The sequence below is a fragment of the Nomia melanderi genome, chromosome 2 (assembly GCF_051020985.1).
Source record: "Nomia melanderi isolate GNS246 chromosome 2, iyNomMela1, whole genome shotgun sequence".
In the NCBI taxonomy this organism is placed as follows: domain Eukaryota; kingdom Metazoa; phylum Arthropoda; class Insecta; order Hymenoptera; family Halictidae; genus Nomia; species Nomia melanderi.
The window spans coordinates 7,754,380-7,768,882 of NC_135000.1; the positions used below are offsets into that span (position 1 = coordinate 7,754,380).

The following is a 14,503-nucleotide window of genomic DNA, read 5'->3' on the forward strand; positions in this document are numbered from 1 at the left end:
TCGGCAGCGATACCTGGACTTGGGAGTTGGCTAAGCGAGGTGAATGTCTCCTTTCTGAGCAGAGATTGGTGGGAGGTCGAAGGTACACACCATCAGCGAGTAGCGCACCAGTGTACCTATCCGACAGGATTCCCCTGGGATACCTGTTGAATGTTCATCATTAGTATCCTTGTCTTTAATTAAAATTAATATTACTTAGAATTTATTGTATTTAAGTTCATGGTTTCAAACACTTATTAGTACTATTTCTACACTTATAGCATTTAATTACTTAGATCATTTAAATTTACATTTTTATGCTGTAAATTTTTCATAAAAAATTCTAACTTTCCTTTAGAAAATTAAACACTGAACAGGTCACATTTTTACAGAGTTACTTAAGATTAGTCACTGAAGTATCTTTGTTGATTTTAATGAAACAAAGAGAGTCTGTAATAAAATATTCAGTTCAATTCATTTGTATGGTTCCTATTAACTCCTTACACTAATCACTATCAACATTTTTCCCATTATTTTTTAGGATCCTGTGGAATACAAGTTACCAAACTCATTCCCCTTTCACCTCCTTGTAAGTTTACAATAACGTAAGTTTAGAACGTTAGTATTTCTCTCGTCTCCTCTAATCACACCGTTCAACAAACTCCAACATCCTTCTCCAATTTAACATTAACCATTCGCATTTTCAGATTTTTAACCGCCTCGTACGAATCCGTAGACCAAATCATGCTCAACACCATTCTCAACGAGAAAAAACACAAGAAAAGCATGCAACAAAGTCCAACGCATTCTGGTCTCCTCTTCAGTCTCCAAACACATTCCTCCATCCGCAACGAAAACACATTCCAAAAATGTTAATTTACAGATTCAAGATACACAACATAATTTTCTTACCAAACTGGCTCCAAAGACCAAACCCAAGAAAAATACAAAGGTCCACGGATTCCTCAACAACAGAGATCCTGAAGAAACATCATCCTGAATAATCGTCCTGAAGAACCATTATCTTGAAGGACCATCATCCTATAGAATTATCCAGAGGAACCATCATCCTACAGAATCATCGTCTTGAAGAGCCTTCATTCTGAAGAATAATCATTTGAAAGTACAATCATCCTAATGAACCATTATCCAGAGGAACCTTCACCTTGAATAACGATCATCCTGAAGAATACTCATCCTACAGAATCATCGCTCCGAAGAGCCATCATCCTAAAGAATAATCATCTGAAAGAACAATCATCCTGAAGAATAATCTTAAAGAGCAATAATCCTGAAGAACCATGCTGAGGACATTCGTCAGCGTTACCACGATCCTTCAGGAGGCCTGAGGTGCCCCAAAGGTAGGGCCCAAGCGTAAGGTGTGTGCGCCACTGCGAACTTGAAAGATGGAACGTCGAGGCCCGGCGAGGGAAGGGGCCTAGCTGCTCGAGGGGGAGGGCACCGGGCACTCGGAAGGCACGTATGTCAGGGAGGGCAGCGTTCAGAAAAGGCTCCATGCGAGTCGGCAGGCGTCGCGCATACCGATCCGTTGTCTGCCGCGGTATCGGTATATCCGCGGGTAAAGTGATGCGTTCGCGGGAAGCCGATTCCCGTCGCGAGAAACCGTGCGTCGTCCGGTAGTTCCACGGGGATAACCGTCCAGCGAGGAGAACAAAAGGCGGAGGTACCAACAAGTCGGATCATGGAGGAGCAGTATCGTCACCTTGACTCGGCGAGGCTCGGTTGAAAGCTCATCCTGAATACCGGCGGTGAGTCACTGCCGCGAATAACGATCCCCGAATTCCTGTTCCTCCGTTGGACGACCGGGCATCGCTCCTGATCGGACAGAACGCTGAAAGATAAAAGCCAGAGCTGTAACAGTGGATTTTCGCGATTTTTCTTGTTAAACCGGCGCTGAAAAATCGCTGGGGAGGGAGAAACGTATCGGTGGCGAGAAAAAGGGGAGGGTTGACGTAGCACACCCGGCACGGTCACGGTTCAACGACTGCGAACCTGATTTCGCGTTACAAGAAAGCCCCCTCTTGACCGGTGAAAGCGATGTTTGATTAGAAGAAGCTCGGATGTAGCTTTGTAACCGAGGGTCTCTCGTTTATCAACCCTCTGATGGGTTTGAGCTGCGAGCTGCAGCTTTGGGAAGCAGTGCTGGAAAGCGTGGCATGGAGGACTGATTTGTACTAGAATCGTTTAACTGTAGTTGTTGAGTATTGGAACTGAGTTTGCCGAGATTCTCTGTGGAAACTGTGAGTGTATTGTGGAGATGTCCATTGGCTCGTTTAATGGTTTCTTAATTAATAACTTAGAGACTACTGGACAGGTCAAATTGGCCCACTTCAGAATTTTTATAGTAGTTACTACAGTTCTGTTAAATATTCTACTTGACACTAGAATCAACAAATAGATTAAATCCTGAATTCTTGTAGAATTATTAAAAAGATAATTCTGTGAGTTACTAAAGAAATGATTCACTGCTATGGAAACTAAATTATAAAAGGTTGAACAAGTTTGACTGGTAGTTTCAGTATTAAAATAATGAAATTATTCAAACAGGTAACAAAAGTTCCTCTGAGTTACCAAGAAATTCATTTAGCGATACTCAAGAAAATATAGAGTATTTCAAGTGGAAAAACTTTTGAGTGCAAAGGGTTCGTAGAAATCTGAACAGCAGTTTCTACAGTTCCCACAGAGAAATTTCGGGAAGTGAATTCGCCATTTCTAGTGTGAAGAAATGTTCACGCCACGCTCGCCGCGGCGTTTCGCGCGTAACAATTTGAATTTCGCTGTCGCCACTTTCACCGGACCGTTTATAAATGCGGTAACGCCCGAGGGTGTTACATTGAGTCATCCGAACAATGATCGCCCGGTGACTTCGATGCGCGGACAAGGGACGAAACCTCCGCGGCCGTCCACGTGACGCGTGCGTCGCAGACGAAGGATCCACGATGTTGATCGTCGATCCTTCTCGCCGTCTATTCACCGCGGAGAATCGAGCGGAATGTTCTTTGTTCGTCGGAACGGACACGGAAGATATCATAAATAACTAGACTGCGGACGTTCGTGCGTTTGCAGCGCATTCGCCGTGATAGTCGAATCGGCCAGCCTCACAAAAAGTAGAGAAGAATGACGCAGTAACGTGTATACAGTCAGCAACGAGAGTATTTGAACGGTAACGCAAGAAATGATCATTAGAAACATTGTACAACGTGTAGTGCTGTTTACAAGTTGCATTCATGGTATACATGGTGTACACTGTTAGAATTACAGGAAAATTTTGAAAATCAATTTGACTGATAGTTCAATTTTGTTACTGACTGTACATGGATTTTATAAATTTCTCTCTAACGTGATAATGCACGGTGGTTTAATGAAAGCTTTCAAATTGGAAATTATTGTAACAAGAATATTGATATGTTGGTATTAGAATGATGTATTATAAATATATAATATGATCTCTATTTATTTCATTTTGATTAGATCATATTATATATTTATTAATAGATTTCCATTTTAATAGATATACGTGTAATGCACATAGAGAAAATCATTCGAGAATGATTACACGGGGATTCATTTTGTTTTCGAAAGCTGGAAATTGCATAAACATCCGGAGTCTGTAATTATCCAGGCCAGCGCTCTATAAACCCTAAAAAGACTACAGTTGCTTTTCTTGTTTGTATCGTGTATGATATTTAGTGATTAGTGATTTGTCGTTGCTCGTGGCTGCAACATTGTCATTAGAACATCGTGTTCCGTTTAACAAAGGCATTGTCTCATAGAAATGAACGGATGAAGTTGCTCGGCCGCGAGACTTCAGTCTTTCTAGGGCTAAGATCCGCCGTCACGTGTACAGGATCAAGAGGCGAGCGTAGAAATCGGTGCGTGGGACAGTCCCACAGCCACCGGAAGAGATTTAGAAACCGGAGTGTGTGTCGTTCCCCTCACTTGAACCGTCGTGTCAAGTTCCACGTCGGCTAACGAGAATTATTAACGCGCCGACTATGATGGTGGTCACCCGGTGAACGGCACCGTTAATCCGTCGTGTACTGATGATACCCAAAGTACCATTTTTTTCACTAAAATATTGCTGAGAACGGGACGTGTTTACATTAATCAAAGAACCGTTCAACTCGTATGTATATGCTCTTTAACATTGGAACATCAAATAATCAAATTGATTTGTAAAATTTTTCTGTAATTCTAGTTCTATGGTTGTATAGTTGTATAGTTATATAGTTCTGTAGTTCTGTAATCCTACAGTTCTACAGTTCTACAGTTCTATAGTTCTGTAGTTCTATAGTTCTATAGTTCTATAGTTCTATAGTTCTATAGCTCTATAGTTCCATAATTCTATAATTTTATAATTTTATAATCTTACAATTCCATAATCCTTTCGCTGGTAATGTAATAATATCCATGAAGACTTAAATGCTCATTAGTGAATATTGGCCGACAACAAATATCCTGATCAGCTCGCTGACACGAGACACAAAAAGAAAAGTGAAATTTCATTAAGTGATGCGATCGGTGACCTCGTAGCCCAGAACTATCGCTTTTCGAAGCGCGAAAGTCTAAACTCGAACGGGTCGAAAAGTGAATTTACGTATGTAGGCACGCACAGCCGTGTGTGTACGAGCCTGTACATGTGTACTATGGAATCACACAGTGGCGTCCATACTTAATGCTCGACGATCAAAGTCAGCGGACCGTGAGTGGACGCTGTTAACGAAAGATATTAATTAAATATTATTTTCTCACCCTATAAGCTCGCGCATGCTCCACCGAGCATAGTGTACGCGTTCATGCGTTTCGAAAAATGACCAGGAAGGTATACGGGGTGTCTCGTGACTGATGAGGTAATCAGTTAACACTTTCCAAACCATTAATACCTCTCTTAACGCTAGAACTACAATAACGTGACAGACTCATGGCAAAGAATTTAAATAAAATTGAATAATCACAAATGCCACTTCATTCTTTCGAGTCCAAATGAAATATTGTTTCTCTAGTATCAACTGCGACGCCTCAGAATAAATATATATATGTTAACATTAAATCTACCAAGAACTTAGACAGAACTTTCAACAATTATTAATATCTTCAAAGCGTTAAAAATCGAAAATGACTCTAAATATAAATACAAAGTGTCACAAAATAATGTTACCACACTTAGCTGTTAAAACTTTAAATATCATTTGTCTTAATTTTTAATGAAACTCTGGTAACATTTGTTTGCAACACCCTTTAGTTTCATTTGAGTACCACAACGAATACTGTCACTACAATTTTCCTGAAGAACATATTAATCGTATAAAACCCTCAATTGTTCCCGTGTCAACATATACGATCCTATTTTGAAAAAAGTTTTCACTGATTTTTACAAACAGACTCATGAACAGACACGTTGACAGATGCCTACTTTATCGATACGCGTGCTAAACAGGTTTTCTATTCATACGTTCAAGCTATTCTCAGACGCAGTATCGTCTTCCCCTAACTGATTACATTATTAACACTAAAACAACCGAGCAGTTAAATTAACGTTTTGAAATTCCTCTATAGAAACCTCACGACTGCATCTATTGAGACTTTAGTTGATTTTCAATTCAGTTTGCGCATTGCTACATCAATTTCTGTTCATCGAAATCTTTCTTTTTTATAATTACAAAAAGAAGAAATCAGGGTCATTTTGACCCTTCTAGTAGTTCTAGTATTAATTATCGGACACCCGGTAGAACGGTTTTATGAGCATAATTTCGCGTTTCTTGGACAAGTCTCTCCTCCGAATCCTCGTGAGAAGCAGAAAACGAAAAATTCGCCAACTCGAAATTACTTCCCCGTGCCCTGGCCGATGTAAGCGCGCAACGAGTCGCAGAAACGGGATATGCAAATGAACAGTTAACTCAGATAGTTCTAGTATAGTTATCGGTCGGCGAAAAGAACCGTGACGCGTTACGTAAATCGGGGGACAGAGCGACTCTCGAGGATCGGAGCATGAACCTCGGAGATCCTCCATTAACGCTGAAACTATCGGACCAATAAAAATACAGCGATGCTCGGTTAACCCTTTGAGTGCTGAGAATTGATATATAGAAACTTTTTGTTGATTCTATTAGTAATACAGGAAGTCTAATATGTTGTTAGTATTGTGTAAAAATTGTATGAACTTTAAACATTTCCCCTGGCACTCAAAGGGTTAAAGGTGATTAAAAGCTGTGTGTAAGTGGAGTAAATCAAGCTTAAGAAATTGTAACGTTTGTTTCGTGCAGAATTTTACTCTGAAGGGGTGAGACCATCCCTTATATAGTATAAAACTATTTGTTCAATTTAAATTAAAGCAGCGCTTTAAATACCTCGAATAACTAAAGATATATGAGTTAGTCCACTTTCGACATTAACGGTACATGTAACAGTGAAATTTTGTAGAATATCTGAGTGTGTTTCCTAGATGCAGGTACTGTTTTCCATATCGGTATTAACAAGTTGAATGCCCCGCGATTTCACCGAGCAAAATGAAATGAATATAGAATTAAATTATCTCTTTGCTTCATCTAATATTGTAACGAACGGTACAATGTGCAGGAAATCGTGGAGAGTTTTTCTGGAATATTATTTATGTCTTATAAAGACTATATGATTTATTCAATAGAATATTCTAACCGTGGGAACGGACAGCATTATTTATAATATAGAAATGTTGTCAGATAATTATCGTTTCTTTGAGTAAATTATAATTCGATTTGGTTAGGGGTCACGGGTGACCCCCATAGCATTCAGCGTGTTAATGCTAGCTCATTGTATCTAATGAGATTAGTTTCAAATATATTGCCTATAAAGTTATCAAATTGTACAACCATTGACAATTATTTAACTTTTCTTGGATTCCTAAATCAATCACTTTGGATGTAATCGGTTTTAAAATAAAACGGTGACTACTTTTGACTCCAGTCAAGTCGGTATATCGTTGAAAGTTCCAACGCGATATCCTGTATCATCTGATAAAAGATACTGCCCGAACTGGAACCACGCGGCTTTCGACGGTACGTAATAGCTGTATCGGCACCGGGAGCGGCGATTAGCGGGCAAATAATGTAGAATCTTGGCTAGCGTTCCGAGTGATCACCGGGCGTACCGTTACACTCCATCACGGGTAAAAATATCAGCTGATGGTGGACGCGTGGCCAACGGTGCCCCTCGATCACCAACAATTCATCGCTTGACAAATCAGTGCCGTTGATTTTCATTTGTGAATCCACTGATCCATGAATTTTTAAATCTACAATGAACAATAAAACGTTACTGTATATTCAAGGTATATAAAGGACAATTTAATTAAATCTCAATTCGTCAATTGACACGTATGGAAAATTAAAATTTGTAGAAGTTAAAGACTCGATTAAAAGAGCAATTAACCCTTTGCCTTACAGTAAATCAGTGCCGCTGATTTTCATTTGTGAATCCGCTGATTTTGAAATCTACAATGAACAATAAAACATTACTGTATATTCAAAGTATAAAGAGGATAGATTAATTAAATCTCAATTCATTCAATTGATACGTATGGAAAATAAAAATTTGTAGAAGTTAAAGACTCAATTAAAAGATAAATTAACTCTTTGCCTTAGAGTAACGTGAACAGAAACTTACATGTCATTCCTCTGTTATCAATGATTATATCTTAGAGCATACATTTAATAACAAATTATGAATATCAAAGTAGTTCGATTAATCACAGTTCAAAAAGGAACGATAGGGGTTGAAGAAATCGTTTCAGGGAATGCCCCGGAGTATGATGTAGCCGCCGACGTCGGGCTCCTCGAGTAGCACTCCTTTTTTTCCAAGAACCTGCTTCCAAGGATGCTTGTTTTCGCGCGGAAAGTACGTAGCGTGAGTCAACACATCTAACGGGAAACTTCAGCACTTCTGAAAAAAAGAAGTTCCATCAGACGTGTTGGAATTTGCATGGGTCGTGGAAAAAACAACTCTTCCCCGGCGCGGATCGCTTCCGTCCGTGTTATTATTATTCGCGTAGCGGACTTTCATTATTCTGAAAAGGAAAAAGAACTGCACTGAGTCTCGAAACCGCAACGTTCTCATCGACAACTGTTACAACGAGATAAAAGTGAATGGGGGGGAATCACCGCGATCGCTGGCCTCTTTGCGAGTTATTCTCCTAAGTCCAGCATTTCCATTAACCCTTTCCGCTGCAGGCGTTTTTCTATTGCAACACGTATAAAGGATATCGATAAGCCTGAATATAAGAGATCCATACTGTCAATCACGTTGGCTAAAAATTAACTGAGCTAAATCCGAATACCTCGGTGCTGTTGAGAAGAATTACCAAGCTTGTCCACTGCAAAAGATAAACTTAGGATGATATTAAGATTTTGTTTAACCCTTTGTCCTACTTTTCACAATTATGCTCGACAAACTACGTTAATAATTTAGTAGAAAAGGAAACAAATTTTCTGTTTATTCTGTGTCCACATTTACTTTAAAGGTTTAAGATTGATGATAGACAGGTAATATTTCATTTGTATGAAAAATAAATAACATTTAGATTTGCCGAATTCAATTGAAAGGAATCATCACGAGTTTGACTCGTTATTATAGGAGCAAGGGTTAAGAGCGATTGAAAATTGTTTTCTAAGTGTTATTTACCTTGCCAATAACTGAAAAGATTACTCATTGCTGCTGGATAGTAAAAGGGTTGATCTAGCGAGGATCAACAGGTGTTGCGGAGTACGCGTCAGCGAGCTCCTCGCTGGTATCACCGTTAAACAGAATGCCGCTGCCTCGAGTGCGTGTACAATCAGCATAATGACTCGAGTCTGAGTGCGTTTGCCCTGGCTGCTCGGGGTCGTAGCCAGGGACTCGTTCGTTGTACAGTAAAAAAAGTCTGGAGACTTCAGGTTTTCATGGTTGAACATCCTGTCCTGTCGCTGAAGTCCCATTCCAGTGTCCTCTCAGCGAGACAGCTTACCTGGAACGTAACAACTCTTAGATTACATTATTAACTAGTTATTTACACTGATGAACATTTTTATTCAACGACAGTTACCTTACTAATTATAATCGTTTTCAAGTAATTCGAGAGCTCCGGAGAATAGAGAATATATTTTATGAAAGCTCGTTTGTAAAGTGCTTATTAACATTGCACAATTTGCTTTCAATGTTTAAAACAAACCACATTAACGTATTTTTCTTTGTGGTAGCGACACGTTTGAGACACTCTGTATGACAATTTAAATGACTATCTCACCCGGAATTACCCTGCACATAGTCATTTAGCATTGACTCTTTGTAGACGGAAGTCATTTCGAACATCAAGCTCTCCTACCCTAGATACAAATGTTATTGAATTTCATTCAAGTCACTGAAAATCAATGTTCCCTTTCTCTACTTTGGAGTTCAATAATTTAGCTTCCTCTGCCGAAGGCTCTGAACATTTAAAAGTATTCTCGCTGGCGGAGTTGAAAACGATTGGTCGCCGTTCCAAGACGTCTGGACATCGGTTACGAATGCGTTAAATCAGCGCCAGCCTCGTGTGAATTGTTGTTCAACGAGCGTGGTAAAGTTGACCGGTTGGAATTCGCACTGGCCAGTGGATCGGTTCGAGTTTTCTCTTCAAGCCTGTTTCGGGCCAGTATTCTAGTCAGATATTTTCCTTTCACGTTATTGCCGCCGGTTCAGAGGGGGAGCAACGGCGAACGGCGAACAATTTCGAGCCTCCAGCGGCGGCGAGTAATTCCAAAGGCTCGCCGATTATTCGCGTTCAGCGTGCACGCGTATTCTTGGAATGCTGGGCTGGCTAGTCGCGGCAGTACCATTCCGCGTGGCTCCCTTTTCTCCAGCCTCGCTCGCTCGCCAGCTAGCTGTTCCGTAGTACTATGACGTTCTGCTAAACCTATGGAAACAATACGCTGTTCAGATACCGCGAACCATGGGCTCAGAGGCGTGGGAGCTTGAACGGAGGTACTCGGTACCTGGAGCCTTGGACACCAGGGGCTTGGAACCACCGGCCAGCGAAGACCTCCACGCATGGTCCATTTACAGGTGATTCTTCTGACAACTTTGCTCTTCCCAGTTTTCTTGAAAATTTTTAAACCTGTGTAACAGGGAAAATACGATTAATAGTCTTGAGTGCATTAATACTAGAACTATCAAATGGATTAAAATGACCAATTCCTAATTATTTTACAATTACTGTACAGGTACTGTATAGCTTGATTACTTCCTCGAAATTTTTCATATATTTTATCTTAATTTAACAAAGGAACTAATAACTGAAGTTGCACAGTGACAACAGTTTTCAAATAAACCTGGTCAATGATTAAATTAACATTTAGAATGTTTCTACAATTGCTTCAGTTTGTTCTCAAGTTTATAGTCCACTAACGACTCCCTTCCAGGCAAAACCTGAATTCGGACTTCACCGATTCAGCGCTGGGGTCCGCGGAGAAGTCACCCCTTCCGTACGGCAACTTCCAGCTGCGTGACTCGACGGTGCAGAGTATACTGAGACACCCCAGGTACGGGCCGAAGAGCCCGTTGGCCAGCAACTCCTACACCTACCTGAAGTTTGGCCTCCCGCGGGTTTTGCCTCCCAGCGCACGGAACCGCGACGGCTCCAGTGGCTACGACTCCAGCGAGGAAGGTCGACGAGTGTCCCACACTGGTACCTCCGGCCATGGAACCTCGGCCATGCGATCAGCCAGAAGCGACCCCGACTTCAGGCACGTTCACGCCGTGCCTAGAGAGTACGTGCACTCTCAGTTAACGGTTTCCAGGGAGAATCCACGGCTAAGAAGTGCCAGTGAAGCGAACCTACTTCAAGGTGGCATCAGGGGCAACCGGAGGCACAGCATAGCCCCTATAGATCCTGGCTATGGGGTTCATGAACCTAGAAGTAAGATTAATTAACATCTGTACGAATTCCTTTATGTGTAGCCCCTGATCAAAAACTTAGGACCACTTGTCTTAGATTGGATGTCATCTTTGAGAAGACCAACGATGAATCAATTATGTGATTCTTTTCTGATGAAGAAATTATTATTAAATTTTTTGTGGACCTCCAATTCTAGGATTATGAACGATGATCAAAACTATGGTGGCTCTAATTCTTTGATCAGGGACTGTTCATTTACATTTTACTTGTACCGCTTGCCCTGAAGATTATGGTACAAAGCTGAGGAATCATTTTCCAGGTCATGGAATCCTGGGACCAGAGAGTTACAACCTGCCTTTGAGGCCTGTACCCTGCCTCCAGCATCCCCACCTTCAGCTACGCGGTGTAGAAGCTTCCGGATCCGACGGATTACCTCTTCTGCGCGGGATCACCCTTGAAGCCGGTGCTACGGAGATCCTAGCCATCATGGCGACCACTGAAAAAGAGGGGAAGCATATAGTGGAGACTGTGGCTGGTCGGAAACGGATCAAGCGCGGGGACATCCTGCTGAATGGGAAATCCGTGTCCTCGCGGTCCTTGAGGTATCCTTCGTCTTACCTGTAGACAGTGTTGAAGAGAATGCGCCGGTAGCTAACAGCTCCTTGCTGCTAGGTCTCGTGTCGCCTACTTGTCAACGGAGAGTGGACTCAGCCCTGGCTTAACTGCTCAACAGACGCTCAACTTCTACATGCTGTTGAAGGGTGGTCCAAACACGTCTAAGTTAGAGGCCGACGCGATTCTTCAAGAACTCGGGTTGGAGGCGACTAAGCATTGCCTGGTGAACTCGTTGACGACTTCTGAGGCCAGGAGACTCGCTCTGGCCTGCCGTTTGTTGCAAGACTCCCATATCCTAGCGTTGGACAGACCCACGCACGGTCTGGACATCTTTGACGCGTTCTTCCTGGTGGAATACTTGAGGCAATGGGCCAACAGAGGACAGAGGCTCGTGGTCTTGACGCTGCACCCGCCGACCTATGAAATCCTGACGATGGTGTCGAAGGTCGCACTCACTTCCGGCGGCAGAATTATGTACTCTGGTCCCAGACGGGATATGTTGCCATATTTTGCGCTCGCGGAGTTCCCCTGTCCTCCTTTCAAAAACCCTTCCGACTATTATCGTACGTATGTTCCCACCGTGGTGGGAATCCTGCTTAGAAACGGGAATGACGAGGTTAACGATATAATCTGATTGCTTTTAGTGGATCTAGTGACTTTGGATGACTTGTCGGCTGAAGCTATGCTGGAGTCCTCGCAGAGGATAGACCACTTGGCTGAGCTAGCCAGGACGAGGCTACCTCCACTTACTGATCCTGGACCGCCTGGTGCACTTCCACCCTCCATTTCCAGCCCTAACGTATTCATGCAAATCTACGCGTTGCTATTGAGGACGTTGATCTACAGTCAGCCCTGGACGCTAACCAGACTCTTGCGGAAGATCGTCGTCTCGGCGTCGCTCAGTATTTTACTCGGTGCAATATTTTGGGATGTAGCTGGGGACTCGAACCTGCACTTGAGAGACAGAGTAGGCTTCCATTACGCCAGTCTGGGTGTCTTCTTCTGGCCATTATGTATGATAGCCATCTGCGAAGTGGCTGACTGTAGGCCAAACGTAGAGAGAGACATCAAAGATGGCTTGTATGGTAGATTCATTTACATTGTGACAGAGGTAAGTTTACTTGAAACTGATACGTACCTAGCTGTGGATGTTATTGCTAATTTGCTCCTTGTTTCCAGCTGGTTTGCGGAGCAGTGTCTTGGTGCATAGTTTATCTGATCTATCTGGCTCCTGGTTATGCAATGTCTGGGCTTCACCTTGTGCCTGATGAGACTCTGACGTCTCTTTGGAACTACCTTAGCATTGGCTTGATGTATCTAATCCTGCAGCACTTTATTTGTATACTGTTCGCTCACACATGTAAGTGGACGTATCTGGCTTCCCTGTTTTCTGGAATTGTGATAGGGGAAATAACTTTGGCTGGTGGAGTGTCTCTGCACTTGGAGAATCTGCCAGGCTGGTATCAGAAGATCAGTCCAATGCAGTGGACCCTGTCTTTGTTGTTGCCTCCCCTCCATCAGTCTGAGATCATGAGCAAACTAACAAACTGCAAACCAAAACAAATTCAGAGGCAGGATATTATTGTTCAAGCTGCCTGTGAACCACCAGACGGTGCTCTAGCATTATACGAGATTGCTTTGGACAAGTTCAACGTACAAGGAGAGTTGTGGTTGGGAATAGGAATAGCCATAGTTAGTGTACTGATAATTATAGTGTTTCTGTGCATCAGGTATACCACCCCGAAAAGACTTAGAAGCGCGCCAAACAAGCCATAGAGTGCAACAACGAGTTAAATTAACAGACACATCTATATTGAACATACATAATCCATTCAAGTCTCACGGGATATCCTTGTTTCTTGTAGATGTAACCAACTAGCAAAGTACCTTCACAATGTTGCAATCTCTCGAGTACGATAAGAAGTATTGTTTAATGGATATACTTATTTGCTTCACTATCGAATGTATACTTCTGTATTGTATCATGCTCATTGGTCTCAACCGTGTTGTCTATGTTGTGATTTTCTAAATGAAACGTTTTAGAAACTTATAAGGTAGACTTGTGCAATAAAGTTCCAAGAATCGATGGGCCATTATATAGTCGTCTCATGCAGATGCTTCAACGAAATGAAACTTAATAGAATAATCATCCTTTGTAACGCGATAATTCAACGAAGAGAAGCGTTCTTACGAAATAAAAACCAAGACAGATATTTACCTTAATTATCGTCTATTTCTAACTAAAGCTCGTAAGCTAATGAATGGTAAGTGTTTTATTAAAAATCATGCTTTAAATAACAATCAAGAATCCTTTTCCGTTGCATTTCCTGTACATTTTACATTCAAATTTTGCATCACGAATAGAGATCATCGATCTTACAGGATATCCATGTACTCAGTCGGTCTTATCATGCAACTTGTCCGTAAGCTCCATCTACAATGATAACCATGTCGGTAAAAAAATAATCCACCGATCTGCAGTCGGTAAAACGATATATAATTTATTTAAAATTAATGTAATAAGAAAAACTTACTAATTATACACGAAAGAATATATTTAGCCTTACAAAATTAAAACTGCTATACTTAATTAATTATTTATAAATATCAATTCGGAATTCCGAATTTCATGAATTTTGAAAATCGACAGAACAGTAAGTACTTAATTTTTATATCGAACCTCGATTGCAAAAGTGTTTCAGTATTTATTAATGTTGAAGACATTTAAATTATCGCAATCAATATACCGGATGGATAAATATACCTCTCTATTATCGCCACTGTATATATTCCAAGAGATAATCACCGATGAAAATAGACCATCCGTGTTCACTAATTAAACGGATCCGAGATAATTTTATCTCAGACGTATTAATTCGTTGGTAATTTTATCAAATGTCTAATCGAGGATTTATCTAACGTCGATAATCAATCAATCATCGATTCTTTTTATAGTTTATCGGGTGTCACATTGCAGAGCTCGCTTCTCTAGATCGGTAAGGTAGA

The 14,503-nt window shown here is 41.3% G+C and overlaps 1 protein-coding gene across 1 annotated transcript; it reads left to right on the plus strand.

Annotated features, from left to right (window-relative positions):
* Window positions 1-25: 25 nt before the first annotated feature.
* LOC116426254 (ATP-binding cassette sub-family G member 8) lies at window positions 26-13,345 on the plus strand. Its single transcript, XM_076364531.1, has 8 exons — window positions 26-163; window positions 908-1,748; window positions 9,926-10,050; window positions 10,407-10,903; window positions 11,202-11,484; window positions 11,555-12,060; window positions 12,142-12,608; window positions 12,677-13,345. The coding sequence occupies exons 3-8, from the start codon at window positions 9,938-9,940 to the stop codon at window positions 13,271-13,273; spliced, it is 2,463 nt and encodes an 820-aa protein (XP_076220646.1). The 5' UTR covers window positions 26-163; window positions 908-1,748; window positions 9,926-9,937; the 3' UTR covers window positions 13,274-13,345.
* The last annotated feature ends 1,158 nt before the right edge of the window (window positions 13,346-14,503 follow it).

What these genes read in the sequence shown, in the direction of transcription:
- LOC116426254 (XM_076364531.1), top strand. Translation starts at nt 9,938, where the DNA reads ATGGGCTCAGAGGCGTGGGAGCTTGAACGGAGGTACTCGGTACCTGGA. An exon ending in AAACCCTTCCGACTATTATC is followed by an intron (nt 12,061 to 12,141) that starts GTACGTATGTTC and finishes GATTGCTTTTAG; the next exon opens with TGGATCTAGTGACTTTGGAT. An exon ending in TCATTTACATTGTGACAGAG is followed by an intron (nt 12,609 to 12,676) that starts GTAAGTTTACTT and finishes CCTTGTTTCCAG; the next exon opens with CTGGTTTGCGGAGCAGTGTC.